The sequence below is a fragment of the Amblyraja radiata genome, chromosome 22 (assembly GCF_010909765.2).
Source record: "Amblyraja radiata isolate CabotCenter1 chromosome 22, sAmbRad1.1.pri, whole genome shotgun sequence".
Lineage (NCBI taxonomy): Eukaryota > Metazoa > Chordata > Chondrichthyes > Rajiformes > Rajidae > Amblyraja > Amblyraja radiata.
In genome coordinates, this window is record NC_045977.1 from 16,508,376 (window position 1) to 16,522,842 (window position 14,467).

Genomic DNA, 14,467 nt, shown 5'->3' on the forward strand with positions numbered 1-14,467 from the left:
ATGTATTTCAGTTCTCTTAATTTTTAATAAAGTTATGGCCATTTCACTGTCCTTGATCACAACTTTTGTGTTAAATCGATAGGGAACAAGATGCTAATTTCCGAGTATGAAAATGGCCATAACTTTTTTAATACTGAAGATGTGAAAGTGAATTGGGTGTCAAATTAAACTTATTATGCTTTATCTGATGGGATAAATTGCAGACTTGATTTTTTTAATCTCAAAATGTTGTAACATTGCTACATTTGGCTAAAATGTCAAAGGTTGGTGTGCTGGATGCAGAGGCTGAAAACTTAGTGACCTTTCGCGACAAAAAGAGACTGTACCCCTTTAGTGTTGAACGCGATTTTCCACCACGTTAAATAAAAGAAGCCTTCGAGTGCTTTGGTTATAAATGAAAACCACGGAGGGAGGGGGACTACCTGCGACCTTTGCTCCATTGCCATCGGGGATCGATCGTCCTGAGCTCGAGCAGCCGCGGAGGGGCGACGGTTGCGCTCACAGTGGGGTGAATATCGCACACAGTGGGAAGGCGATCGCGCGTGGGACATGGTCTGGCGGTGATCGCGCGTGGGACATGGTCTGGCGGTGATCGCGCACAGTAAGAGGGGCGGTTACGCGCGCGGGGGTCGCGTGGTGGCAGTTGCGCGCGGGAAAGGGGGTTGGTGGCGCGCGGGGATAGTGGTGCGCGGGAGCAGTTGCGCGCGGGGGTCGCGTGGTGGCAGTTGCGCGCGGGAAAGGGGGTTGGTGGCGCGCGGGGATAGTGGTGCGCAAAGATCTTTGGTGGTGCGCGGGAGGGTGGGGGTTGGTGGCGCGCGGGGGCGTGGCGCGCGGGGATAGTGGTGCGCGGGAGGGTGGGGGTCGGTGGCGCGCGGGGGCAGTTGCGCGCGGGAGGGGGGGAGGTGGCGGTTGAAACCTAAGTCTCAAGTTCATGAGGCTGCTAAAGATATTTAAATTGTTTAAAGAACATTCTTTCATATTTCATTCCTTGCCCATATCTCCACAAAAAATAGCTAGTCATTCACATGATTCATCTTTATTAAATGATCGTGTATAATGTAGATCAACCAGGGTGTCTAATTTTTATACTGTTTTATTTTTTACCAATGCAATGTTTTTGATGCAATTTGTTAGGCTCAGTTTTTTGGATGTAATGTTAAAGTGATTCTTCATCTGCTCTATAGGATTGGTAAAAGGTTTCCCTGAGCCCTATTTCAAAGAAGAGTAGGGACATTATCGTCATTGTCCTGACCAATTGCTAATTCAATATCACCAAAAAAAATCGTTTGATCATTGTGGTGTTGTATTTGGTGGGAGCTTGCATTTTTGGTAAGTATTAGATGATGGGGTAATGGATATGAAAATGGGAATATCCATGGAAGATTGAAGCCAGGATTTGTATGGGAATAAGTTGCTAATGGAACAATTTGAGCATGATGTTTTATAAATGTGTGGATGGGCTAATGCAGAGGACAAAAACCGAGTCAATATAGCAATTTTAGGTAGTTCAACTATAGACAGTTGGAGCATTCATTTCAGGTAGTTATGCTATAACATTTGTTTCCATTAATGAAATGGATATCATTTGAGTGATGAATTAGGGAACACTATTTGCAATACACGGGCCAAATTGGTTACAATGCAATTTCAATCAGGAACTAGAGAACCACTGAAAAGTTAATTTAGAAATTGACAAGCAGACAAAAAAGCTGTCTTAGACTTAAACAGGGGAAAAAAATCTCCATGCAATAATGAGAAACTATTGTCTTTTAAGAATACAGCTGCTTCTTTAACAGTGAGTGGACATTGAAATTGACAAGCGATAACTTTTATTAACACTTATGCAACAATAGCATGTTAAACACTAACAAAGAGCCTTTTGTAATTTAGGTTGCTTAACAAAAATAAACATTTGAAAAAAACCTTTATATCCTGCATGAAACACTTTTCTATTGCAAGTCTAAAATTCTAGCACCTAATCTCCTACGCACCATTGACACAATTGATTTTGTAATGTGCTTTCTATATCACAGGGTTTCTAGGATCACAACTATCGTGTTACAGCAGAACTACCTGTATTGAACTAGCAATATCCATAAAACTACAACATGCCATGAAAGAAGATGAGGTATTGTTCCTCGAGCTTGTGCTAGACCTCGCTCTACAAAGTACGGTGCATTGCGTGGTTGCCAGTCATTAGACTGGATATATTGCAGGGCAAAATAATTTTGTGAGTAATGTGAACACGGCGGAATAATACACTCCCCAAAGAATAACGTAATTAAATAACAGGAGGTACAATTAAAATGTTTACTCCGCTGTAGTGCTGTGAAACCTTTGGTCGATTCGAAATAAATTTGACGCAGAAAATCTCCATTGGTAAACCATTGATTTATTTGTAAAGACAAAGTTTCAATTTAGCAATTTTACTTCTATCTGATGGTAAGTCTTAACAAAAATTTAAATGGCAGAAGCTTTAATAGAAAATGGGCAACTGATTTTCAGTTCCAAGAGAAGATTTGATCTTAGATCAATTTCAAGTAACTCTTATTTACAAAAGCATTGAAGGTGTGCCTTTTATGAATCAATTAAATTATCTGCAGTAATTTATAGTGGATATATAAGTTCAAGTTTATCATAAACCTGAAAGGGTGAAAGCGGATGAGAAGTCATATCTGTTTAATGAAAATAAGAACGTGTAAGAATCAGAATTTACAGTAAACAAATGGAATAAAATATGGTACTTCCAATTATTTAACTCAAAGTTAATTTTAAGACTGACTGCACCAAAATCTGCCAGTGATGTCCGGATATTTGTGTGTTAATCTTTAACAGAGAAGATTTTTAAATTGTGTGTGTTGGTGTTAATATAAATCAGTTTTTGTATTCTGTTACTAGTAAATTTAACAGGGTTTCCACTGCATCTTTGGGGAAATTAACAGTGGTTTTCAAAAACAAAGATATTTGTGAAATTGGTGGAGGAAACTACATTTCTCACTAATATTGGGCAAGGAATTGTTATGGGGCATAACAGAGTGATGGGGGGGGGGGGGGGGTGAGATTGGTTTCTTAATGGAATGTTTGGGACATCATGTGTTTGGTAAGTGCAATAAGCTAGATTGGGGTTTCAATCAGGTGCATATTTTAAAGTTGGGAGTTGGTGAGGGTATGTAGTGAGGGTATGTAGGGATCATGACTGAGCTTGGGAGCTTGATGGAGATGGTCATTTTTAATTTGAAGCCAACTACTTGGGCTTCAGCTACAATCAGAGCATACTTCACGAATCGGACACCGTGAGCGTTGTGTTAATATCATAACAATCGCACAATTATCAGTCATATCTGTTTTGGTTACACTAGGGACTTAGGGTTGTTGTGTTTTTCACTAATATTGGGTCTTTTTATTTATTGAACATACTTTTTGTTTGTTTATTATGTTACCAATGGATAGTGTGTGTTTACAGACCTGTTATCCTGCTGCAAGAAAGAATTTCATTGTTCTTTTTAGGTACATACGACAATTGTCATATGACTCTTGGCTCTTGACATGGAAGGGGAGAATTAGTTAACCACGTCCATTTAAGAATCCTTCTGTTCATCTTGCAATTCCAAAAGGAGACGTACTTGTCATGGAGTACCCTCTATTTGATCTGTTGTAAGAGGTTTCCACCTGACCCCATCCCACCCCCTTCCCCATTCCCCCAAAATGCATGGACAAATAGCTGGAGAATAAAAAAGTTCCAAGTCCAGTTCTAAATTTGTGGCACAAGAGGTTGGAGATGCTGGGGTCATGCATGGAAAAGTTGGGCCGAAGAGCCTGCTTCCATCTTGTATGACTCTATAACATTTAGTTGCAGAATTTAGCTAATCATTGGAAGTGGAAACAGAGAGGCTTAGCTCACTAATCAGACATCATGAATGACGTGCTGATACCATAATAATAGCATAATTATCAGCCATATTAGGTGGAAGGGGAGAATTATGTACTTTAATAACATTTCCATTTAAGAATCTCGTTTCATCTCACCCTTCTAAAAGGGGACGCATTTGTTATGGAGTACTATCTCTTTAGTCCATTGTAATAGCTTGCCCCCAAAGAAATGCATGAACAAATTGCAGGACAATAAAAAGGATATAAGAAGATCCAAGTACCAGATCCAAATTTGAGATACAAGAGATTGCAGATGTAGGAGTCTGATGAAAAAAAACTGCTGGAGGGACTTCAATGGGTCAGGCAGCATATGTGAAGGGAAATGGACATTCACATGTCATGTCAAGACCCTTCTAAATTTATTGCCTTCATTGGTTTTATGAAAACATCAAAAGGTGGATGAAATCAGGAAGGGAATAGATAGGGTGAATGCACAGACTCTTACGCAGGGAAGGGGAATTAAGAACCAGAGGACATGGGTTTAAGGTAGGAGGCAGATTTAATAGGAACATTTAGGGGGAACATTTTCACTCAGGGTGCTGCCAGAGGAGGCAGTTGAAGCTTAAAACCCTCATTTAAGTGGTGGAAAATGTATTTTCACTCTTTATGAAAACATCCCAATTTAAGTGGTGGAAAATGTAATTCAGTAACTTTCTGTTATTGTGTAATTGATACAGCAGTTGTAAACTTCCTTTATTTATGTTGTGCAAGAAATACTGGAATATTTTTCTCATAACAAGGTGTGCCACCAATTGTAATGTTCTTATCAGACTGCCTTAATTGTTTGTTTTCAAAATGTGTATGTATTCATTTGAGTTCAGGTGCAGCAAACAATAATCTCATAATTGCAGTCTTGGTTGGGACAAAGCATAGCTTAGCAAATGTTGGTGATTTGATCCCATGGAACTTCACCCCAACTCCCATGCCTTACCAAGTACACGCTAAGCTTTGAACAGTCTCAAAACATCTATCAAATATGCATTTTTTGGTTATTACAGAGCATACACAAACAAGATGATTTGTACATGTCTTTTTGTGTCATGAAATCTCTGGGATTCCTTTTTTCCATTATTACACAAGTTTGAACCAGGGTACAAATGTCATGCAAGACAAGAATTTGAATTTAAATGTGTAGCACAGTAATGTAAATCATTAGCCCATTTTGATTTAATGGTTAAAGTATTTATAATCTTGTTCAAATTCTGTGTTCTCATTGCTGTATGTATGTCTTTCTAGCTTTAGCGTGTTCTTTCGCTTTCCTATGCCTGGTACAAAATGAATGTCCTAAATATTCCATTTCACTTGCTGAAGCTGCCAGTAAGGAGTGTCAATTCATCTTGCTTGTCAAATTACAATCGTGGAGCTTTTGGAATACTGAAGACACAAGTCAAACCATTCTTCTCAAATAGTAAGAATTGTAGCCCAAAAAACTTCACAGACTATGAATCAATGAAGCAGGAATACAAACTGGAAGTGCCAGAATACTTCAATTTTGCAAGTGATGTCCTTGATAAGTGGAGTGAAATTGAAAAGGTATAGTTCATTATTAGGTGCAAAATACATTGATGTTTGATCTAAAAATTGAATATTCTATGGATTAATCCGAGTTTAAATTTGATTAAATTATTGTTACTTTTTATACGCGTTCAAAGATTTGATGTTTGGTTAAAACATATGATGTGAGAACGAACAGAAAAGACAAAGGTAATTTTCCTGATACACAACAAATTACAAAAAGCACAAATTAATTTAAATTCAGTAAAAGATTATAGGCATTAGATACAAGACACTCTGCTACATTGAATTTGAAATACAATATCCAGAATTATTGCAGTATCAATAACTGGATAGTCTTATTTGCTATATTTAAGAGGGAGTTAGATGTGGCCCTTGTGGCTAAAGGGATCAGGGAGTATGGAGAGAAGGCTGGGATGGGATACTGAGTTGGATGATCAGCCATGATCATATCGAATGGCGGTGCAGGCTCGAAGTGCCGAATGGCCTACTCCTGCACCTATTTTCTATGTTTCTATGTCTTTAACGGATGTTTTTGATAAATTAAATTCATTCAGTTATGAGGTTTTTTGTGGGTAAGAATTGTGATTTTATCTTGTGCATTCTTATTTCTACTGATAGGCTGGAGGAAGAGGCTCAAACCCTGCATTGTGGTGGCTGAGTCGAAGAGGGCAAGAAGTGAAATGGAGCTTCCAGGACCTTGGACACCACTCCAGGAAGGTGGCTAACATCTTGTCTGATGCATGTAATCTGCAAGTATCTGATCGAGTTATTGTTATCCTGCCCGTCATACCAGAATGGTGGCTTCTGAATGTGGCATGCATGAGAACAGGTAAATGCATTCAACTGAACAGTGCAATGAGACAATTGTTAATTTTTTTGTCAATTTTGCTACATTAAAATATAGTCTGAGCATTCATCTGAGCATTTTATAATTATCAGTACATCCCTACTTCTGATCTTATAATGAAAAGAAGGTCATTGATGAAGCAGCTGAAGGCATCTAATTTGTGAACAAAAATAAAGTGTCAGTAAAAATTGCCACTTGAAGTGAGTATCCCCAGATCTGGGAGCAGTGCAAACATTTTTTTTCCATAACCTCACAAAATATGTAGTCTATTCCTCTGACCCTTAGGGCTTTAACTCCCAAGTGTAACAATCACACGTTTACAGTAGCAGCAGTCACGCAACCCACAGTTCAATCTATATATGAGATAGAGAGCGTATCGCACAGACAGTAGAGGTCCATGATTCCATGATTAGGAAGTTTAATTATGGTGCAAAAACTGGCGATGTGGTTGATATTAAGGATGAAAGTTGTAGACAGCAGGAAAGCAGCAATGGGCTGGTTTGGAAGGCATAAAATGGCAAATGTTGAGGGTGGGATGGAGTGACGGGTGATAGAAATAAAGACACAAAGTGCCGGAGTAACTCACAGGTCAGGCAGTATCACTGGTGAACATGGATAGGTGACATTTCGGGATGGGGTTCTTCTTCAGAGGGGTAAAGGTTGGGTTCAGACGGTGAAGAGGAAGAGTTTATCCCACCTCCAGTATGTTCTGATGACCAAACATATTTTCATCCTTTCTCCTTTCTGCTTTGCAAAGAATTGGGACATTATCGTCCTCTCTTCCACTATCTCTAACATTGTATTCCCTCTGCGTGGAACTTTCCCCATGGAAGTATAGGAGATAAAAATCCCTCCATTTTCTACTTCCTTCTTTCCAACTATCTAACGATTATTTACGACTTTCCAGGTCCAATACAAATCAACAATAATTCATAACCCCTGTTCCTATTTTATATTTAGGCATAAAAGAGGGTATTCATTTTGCTGTTGATTAAATTAGTCCAGCCTTGATAGCGGTAGAGTAGTACATTGTCACAGGCATTCCCCTTTATTCGTTTCTAAATCTGCATATGCTTGAAACCCGTCATGTTTATACGTTTTTCAAGTTCTGATAAAAATATAGACTTGAAACATTAAGTCTTCCTTTCTCCAGCAATATTAATATGTATTTCCAGCATTTTCTGTCAGTATTTCAGTTTTCTGACATCTGTAATATTTTGTCTCATGATTACACAATTATAAATCTGTTTCCATTAATCATTTCATATGTGAATGACCGATTTAGGTCCAATTAATTTTAGTTAGTAGCTACAACTATTTAGGCAGCAGAAACATGACACAAAGTGCTAGAGTAACTCAGTAGACGAGGCAGCATTCCTAGAGAACATGGATAAGTGACGTTTCGGGTTGGAACCCTTTTTCAGATTGATCCACTGATTACTCCACCACTTTGTGTCTTTTTTTGTAAACCAGCATTTGCAGTTCCTTGCTTCTGTATTTAGATAGCAATCTTCTTATTTGTTATTTTTCTAGGTGCTGTAGTGATCCCTGGAACAAGCCAGCTAACAGCCACAGATATTTTACACAGGCTACAGGCCTCAAAGGCAAAGTGCATCATAACAAATGAGATGCTGGCAGACTCAGTAGAGTCAGTGATATCCAAGTGCCCTTCTATCAAAGCAAAGGTGATCCTATCAAATAAATACAGAAAAGGATGGATGAATTTTCATGAACTTTACCGGTTAGTACTTGTATGGATCCATGAGTTACGCTGCATGACTTTAGAAGAAATGCATTTCAAATATATGTACAAATATAAATGTGTTAAGAAAGTTAGGTCAATTAGTTTGCAACACAGAATAGAAAACATTCCACTGGTTACACAATATTTGGTTAATGGTCAAGTTGTTCTAATGAATCAGAACAATGGCACAGCAGGTAGCGCTGCTGTCTCACAGCGCCAGAGACCAGAGTTCGATCCTGACTTCGGGTACTGTCTGCGTGGAGTTTGCAGGTTTCGAGGTTAAATGGCTTTGGCAAATTGCCCCAGTGTGTTGGGATTTGATGAGAAAGTGGGATAACATCTACGCAGTGGCGGTGGAAAGCATCTTGTCCGGGAACATTACCATCTGGTTTGGGAATTGCTCTGCCAAGGACAAAAAGGCTCTGCAGAGAGTAGTGCGTTCGGCCGAACGCACTATGGGAACTTCACTCACCCCCCTGCAGGAACTATACATCAGGAGGTGCAACTCCAGAGCCAACAATATCATGAGAGACCCCTTCCACCCCTACAATGGACTGTTCCAGCTGCTACGGTCAGGCAAACGCCTCCGTTGCCATGCGGTGAGAACGGAGAGGTTGAGAAGGAGTTTCTTCCCAGAGGCCATTCGGACTGTAAACGCCTTTCTCACCAGGGACTAACTCTACTGAACGTTTTTCCTTCCATTATTTATTATGTAAAAGAATATGTGTGTTATGATTGTGTTTATAGTTTGTTTGGTTGTTTGTCTTTTTGCACAAAAGTCCGCGAGCATTGCCACTTTCATTTCACATCTCGTATGTGTATGTGACAAATAAACTTGACTTGACTTGACTTGACATACAACTAGTATGAACGGGTAATCGATGGCCGGTGTAGACTCGGTGGGCCAAAGGGCCTGTTTGCATGCTGAACCTCTAAACATTAATATGCATCAATCTCTCTTAAGAGGAGAAAACCATTTGTGGTAAGGATAATATGGACCAATAATTTGCTTTATTTCGCAATACAAATATTTAGGAAGCTAAAAAAATATATTTAAAAATAAATAAAGAGAGGCAGCATGAGTGACTTTTTATCGGCCTAGAAATGCTGGGAACAGCTATAGTCCCCCATTACTGGAATTATGTTGCAAAAAATTGGTAAACATAACTATTACAAAATAATCATATCAAGATTTTTAATGCAAGCCATGTACATTATGTCAGCAAAACCTTTCAGAGCCGTGAAGTCAAAGATCGAGAGGGATATGGGTTGAATACAGGCAAATGGGATGAAAATAGGTGGGCATCTTGGTTTGCATGGCATGGCTAAAATGCCTGTTTTTGTACTGTATGGCTATGATTCTATAATTGTGAGAGTCTAATACTATCTATTCCCAGTGTTTGTGGTGGCTGTACCAATTTTCACAACATAGTCACGTGAGTCTGCAGTAGTTTGTCATGGGTACACAATTAAGAATTAGAAGTTGAAATAAACCATTCAATCCCTTAAGCCTGCGAGGTATAATCATCACAGCTCTTTTCACCGGAAATCCATTGAATATGGCTGGACTACTGAGCATGTATCACCAAGTTGATAGTTTTCTCAGATTCAGATTCAGATTCAAACTTTATTGTCATTGTGCAGTGTACAGTACAGAGACAACAAAATGCAGTTAGCAATTCCCTAGAAGAGCGACATAGAATATGAGCAATAAATAAAATTTATTGACTGTATGCACGTAAATATATTTACGTGCATACAGTCATAGTAGTGCAATTATTTTTTCCTGGTGGAAGGGGTGTCCGCGGGGGGGGGGGGGTGCTTTGGCAATCATCGAGGTACAGTGTTGAGTAATGTAACAGCCGGCAACGGAGAGACCTGTAGCGCCTCCCGGGTGGTAGGAGGGTAAACAGACTGTGGTTGGGGTGAGAGCAGTCCTTGACGATGCTGAGAGCCCTTCGCAGACAACGCTTGCTTTGGACAGACTCAATGGAGGTGAGTGAGGAACCGGTGATGCGTTGGGCAATTTTCACCACCACTCTGCAGTGCTTTCCGGTCGGAGACAGAGCAGTTGCCATACCATACTATGATACAGTTGGTAAGGATGCTCTCGATGGTGCAGTGGTAGAAGTTCACCAGAATCTGAGGAGACAGATGGACCTTCTGTAGTCTCCTCAGGAAGAAGAGACGCTGGTGAGCCTTCTTGACCAGAGTTGAGGTATTGTGGGTCCAAGAGAGGTCATCAGAGATGTTGACCCCCAGGAACCTGAAGCTGGAAACATGTTCCACCTCCGTCTCGTTAATGTGGATGGGGGTGTGCGTGCCGCCCCTAGACTTTCTGAAGTCTATGATGAGCTCCTTGGTCTTCTTGGAGTTAAGGGCCAGGTTTTTGTCAGCGCACCATGCTGCTAGGAGCTGGACCTCCTCCCTATAGACCGACTCATCGTTGTTGCTGATGAGGCCAATTCTGAAGATTGTATTGGGTATTTTTAAAGATGTGATTGATAGATTCTTGATTAGCAAAAGCGTGAAAGGTTACAGGGACAAGGCAGGAGAATTAAGAGGGACAAATTTATCAGAAACTAGACTAAGTGGGACCCGTCGGGTCCCAGCATCACACAGGAGGGCTGGTCATCCAACGCAATATTCCACCTCTCCACCAATTCTAATATTGGTGGCCAGTTGGTGGGGGGGGGGGGATTTCTGGAGCTCTAGTATGGGTGTTGTGGGCTGAAGGGACTGGTTTCCAGAGGGCTAGTATGCTAATTGTGCGCCAAATGGATTCTTGGGCTGGCGTCTCAGTCAATCAAGCCTGTTGTGCTGGCAACTCACTCATGGCTGGTGGGCTGGTAGTTGACTCACGGCTATTTCAAGCAGGGTATAAGGCCACCAAATTCAAGTGCAGTTTCATACCATTTAAAGTAGGGTGCAAAGCCACTAAAGACAGCGAGTCGTGACCTCTCCCTCCTCCATCTTGCAGAGACTGAGCAACACCCACATTTCCGGGTTTTATAACCCCTCCTTTCCCCCCCCCACCGGAAAAGGTGTGGCTTTCATGGAGTGATTGACAGGAGAGAGACTCTCAACATTTTAAAAAAAACTAATAACACTTTTATTTTTCATTGATGGGAAGAATTCTCTGCACCTGCTCAGCGGAAGGGGACTGAGTAAGATGGCCAAAAATCACAGCCGTAAGTGGTAGCGCTTTATCTAAAATCAATATACAGTGCAAACAGGAAGTAAGTGCATTTACAGTAGTGCCTTTTAACTTTAAGCCAAAGCACCCAAGCTGCCATTTGCAGTACGTAGTGCCTTTTAACTTCAAGCTAATGCACCCACGCCACCATTTGCAGTAAGTAGTGGCTTTCAACTTCATGCCACCATTTGCAGTGTGGTGCCTTTCAACTTCAAGCCAATGCACCCACGCCACCATTTGCAGTAAATAGTGGCTTTCAACCTCATGCCACCATTTGCAGTAAGTAATGCCTTTTAACTTCAAGCCATTGCATCCAAGCCACCATTTACAGTAAGTAGTGGCTTTCAACTTCAAACCACACCCAAGCCACCATTAGCAGTAAGAGGTGCCTTTCAACTTCAAGCCAAATCACCCGCACCATTTGCAGTAAGTAGTGCCTTTTCTACTTCAAGCCAAAACTCCCAAGCCACCATTTGCAGTCAGTAGTGCCTTTCAACTTCAAGCCAAAGCACCCAATCCACCATTTGCAGTAAGTAGTGCCTTTCAACTTCAAGCCAATGCTCCCAAGCCACCATTTGCAATAAGTAGTGCCTTTCAACTTCAAGGCAAAGCAACCAAGCCACCATTTGCAGTAATAGTGCCTTTCAACTTCAAGCCAAATCAACCAAGCCACCATTTGCAGTAAGTAGTGCCCTTCAACTTCATGCCACCATTTGCAGTGCCTTTCAACTTAATGCCAAAGCACCCAAGCTACAATTTGCGGTAAGTAGTGCCTTTCAACTTAAAGCCAAAGCACCCAAGTCACCATTTGCAGTAAGTAGTGCCTTTCAACTTCAAGCCACAATTTGCAGTAAGTAGTGCCTTTCAACTTCAAGCCAATGCACCCACGCCCCCATTTGCAGTAAGTAATGCATTTTAACTTCAAGCCATTGCACCCAAGCCACCATCTGCAGTAAGTGGTGTCTTTCAACTTCAAGCCACACCCAAGCCACCATTTGCAGTAAGTAGTGTCTTTCAACTTCAAACCACACCCAAGCCACACCCAAGCCACCATTTGCAGTAAGAGGTGCCTTTCAGCTTCAAGCCAAAGCAACCAAGCCACCATTTGCAGTAATAGTGCCTTTCAACTTCAAGCCAAAGCACCCGCCACCATTTGCAGTAAGCAGTGCCTTTTCTACTTCAAGCCAAAACTCCCAAGCCACCATTTGCAGTAAGTAGTGCCTTTTAACTTCAAGCCAACGCACCCAAACCACAATTTGCAGTAAGTAGTGCTTTTCAACTTCAAGGCAAAGCAACCAAGCCACCATTTGCAGTAAGTAGTGCCTTTCAACTTCAAGCCACAATTTGCAGTAAGTAGTGCCTTTCAACTTCAAGCCAATGCACTCACGCCCCCATTTGCAGTAAGTAATGCATTTTAACTTCAAGCCATTGCACCTAAGCCACCATCTGCAGTAAGTGGTGTCTTTCAACTTCAAGCCACACCCAAGCCACCATTTGCAGTAAGTAGTGTCTTTCAACTTCAAACCACACCCAAGCCACCATTTGCAGTAAGAGGTGCCTTTCAACTTCAAGCCAAAGCAACCAAGCCACCATTTGCAGTAATAGTGCCTTTCAACTTCAAGCCAAAGCACCCAAGCCACCATTTGCAGTAAGTAGTGCCTTTCCTACTTCAAGCCAAAACTCCCAAGCCACCATTTGCAGTAAGTAGTGCCTTTCAACTTCAAGCCAAAGCACCCAAGCCACCATTTGCAGTAAGTAGTGCCTTTCAACTTCAAGCCAATGCTCCCAAGCCACCATTTGCAGTAAGTAGTGCCTTTCAACTTCAAGGCAAAGCAACCAAGCCACCATTTGCAGTAATAGTGCCTTTCAACTTCAAGCCAAAGCAACCAAGCCACCATTTGCAGTAATAGTGCCTTTCAACTTCAAACCAAAGCTCCCAAGCCACCATTTGCAGTAAGTAGTGCTTTCAACTTCAAGCCAAAGCACCCAAGCCACCATTTGCAGTAAGTAGTGCCTTTCAACTTCATGCCACCATTTGCAGTAAGTGACGCCTTTCAACTTCAAGGCATTGCACCCAAGCCACCATTTGCAGTAAGTAGTGCCTTTCAACTTCATGCCACCATTTGCAGTAAGTAGTGCCTTTCAACTTCAAGCCAAAGCAACCAAGCCACCATTTGCAGTAAGTAGTGCCTTTCAACTTCAAGCCAAAGCAACCAAGCCACCATTTGCAGTAATAGTGCCTTTCAACTTCAAGCCAAAGCTCCCAAGCCACCATTTGCAGTAAGTAGTGCCTTTCAACTTCATGCCACCATTTGCAGTAAGTAGTGCCTTTCAATTTCAAGACACACCCAAGCCAACCGGGGGGGGGGGGGGGGTGCTTTCTGGAGCGCTAGTATGAACTATTTTAGAACCAATAGACATTTTTTTTGCAAGGTTTAGAACCAATAGACATTTTTTTTGCAAGCGTTAGAACCAATAGACATTTTTTTGCAAGATTTGGAACCAATAGACACTTTTTTTTGCAAGCTTTAGAACCAATAGACACATTCTGCAAGCATTTTAGAACCACTAAGGGCACTTACATTTGAGTAGACATGTGTTCAGTGTTATTCACAGCTCAGAGAAACGTGACCCTCTGCCTTCCTCCATCTTGAAAAGACTGTGTGGCACATCACTTCCTGGTTTTATAGTCCCTCCCCCCTGCCGCCAGCGGGGGCAGCAGAGAGAATGGGGAATTTTGTAAAAACATTAATATCTCTGTCATTTATAATCAACGGGAAAAATCCTCGGCACACATGCGGCGGAGAGGGGCTCTGAGCGAGGTGGCCAAAAATGACGGCCGTAGGTGGCGGCGTTCTCTCGGAAATCGCAGCACAGATGGTCAAAACCGGTCAAGAACAGACTTTTAGTAATATAGATATCAGACTTTTAGTAATATAGATATATATATATATATATATATATATATATATATATATATATATATATATATATATATATATATATATATATATTAGCTAGAGAATCATCTGGCACGTTTCTCTTCCCATTCTGCATTGTTACATTTTGAATTCCCCAATGAACTATATGCAGCTCTTTTCTTTTTTTTCTCTATTTATATGATATTCCTCTGTGTCATCATTTGAAGGCACAGTATTTGGTTGCACATGCACTCTGGTGACACTCAATTCTTTCCTTTTTGACAGGTCTCTGGATAACTCCAATATTTCAC

General features: G+C 41.1%; 1 protein-coding gene across 2 annotated transcripts in view; it reads left to right on the plus strand.

The window, feature by feature from the left end:
* Positions 1-4,976: 4,976 nt before the first annotated feature.
* The window catches only part of acsm3 (acyl-CoA synthetase medium chain family member 3), a 30,319-nt gene continuing 20,828 nt past the window's right edge, over positions 4,977-14,467 (plus strand). For both annotated transcript variants that reach the window (XM_033040478.1, XM_033040479.1), the window contains exons 1-3: positions 4,977-5,463; positions 6,067-6,277; positions 7,829-8,036. In XM_033040478.1, coding sequence (XP_032896369.1) covers positions 5,206-5,463; positions 6,067-6,277; positions 7,829-8,036 — 677 coding nt within the window. In that variant the 5' untranslated portion in view covers positions 4,977-5,205. The remainder of the gene's footprint in view (positions 5,464-6,066; positions 6,278-7,828; positions 8,037-14,467) is intronic.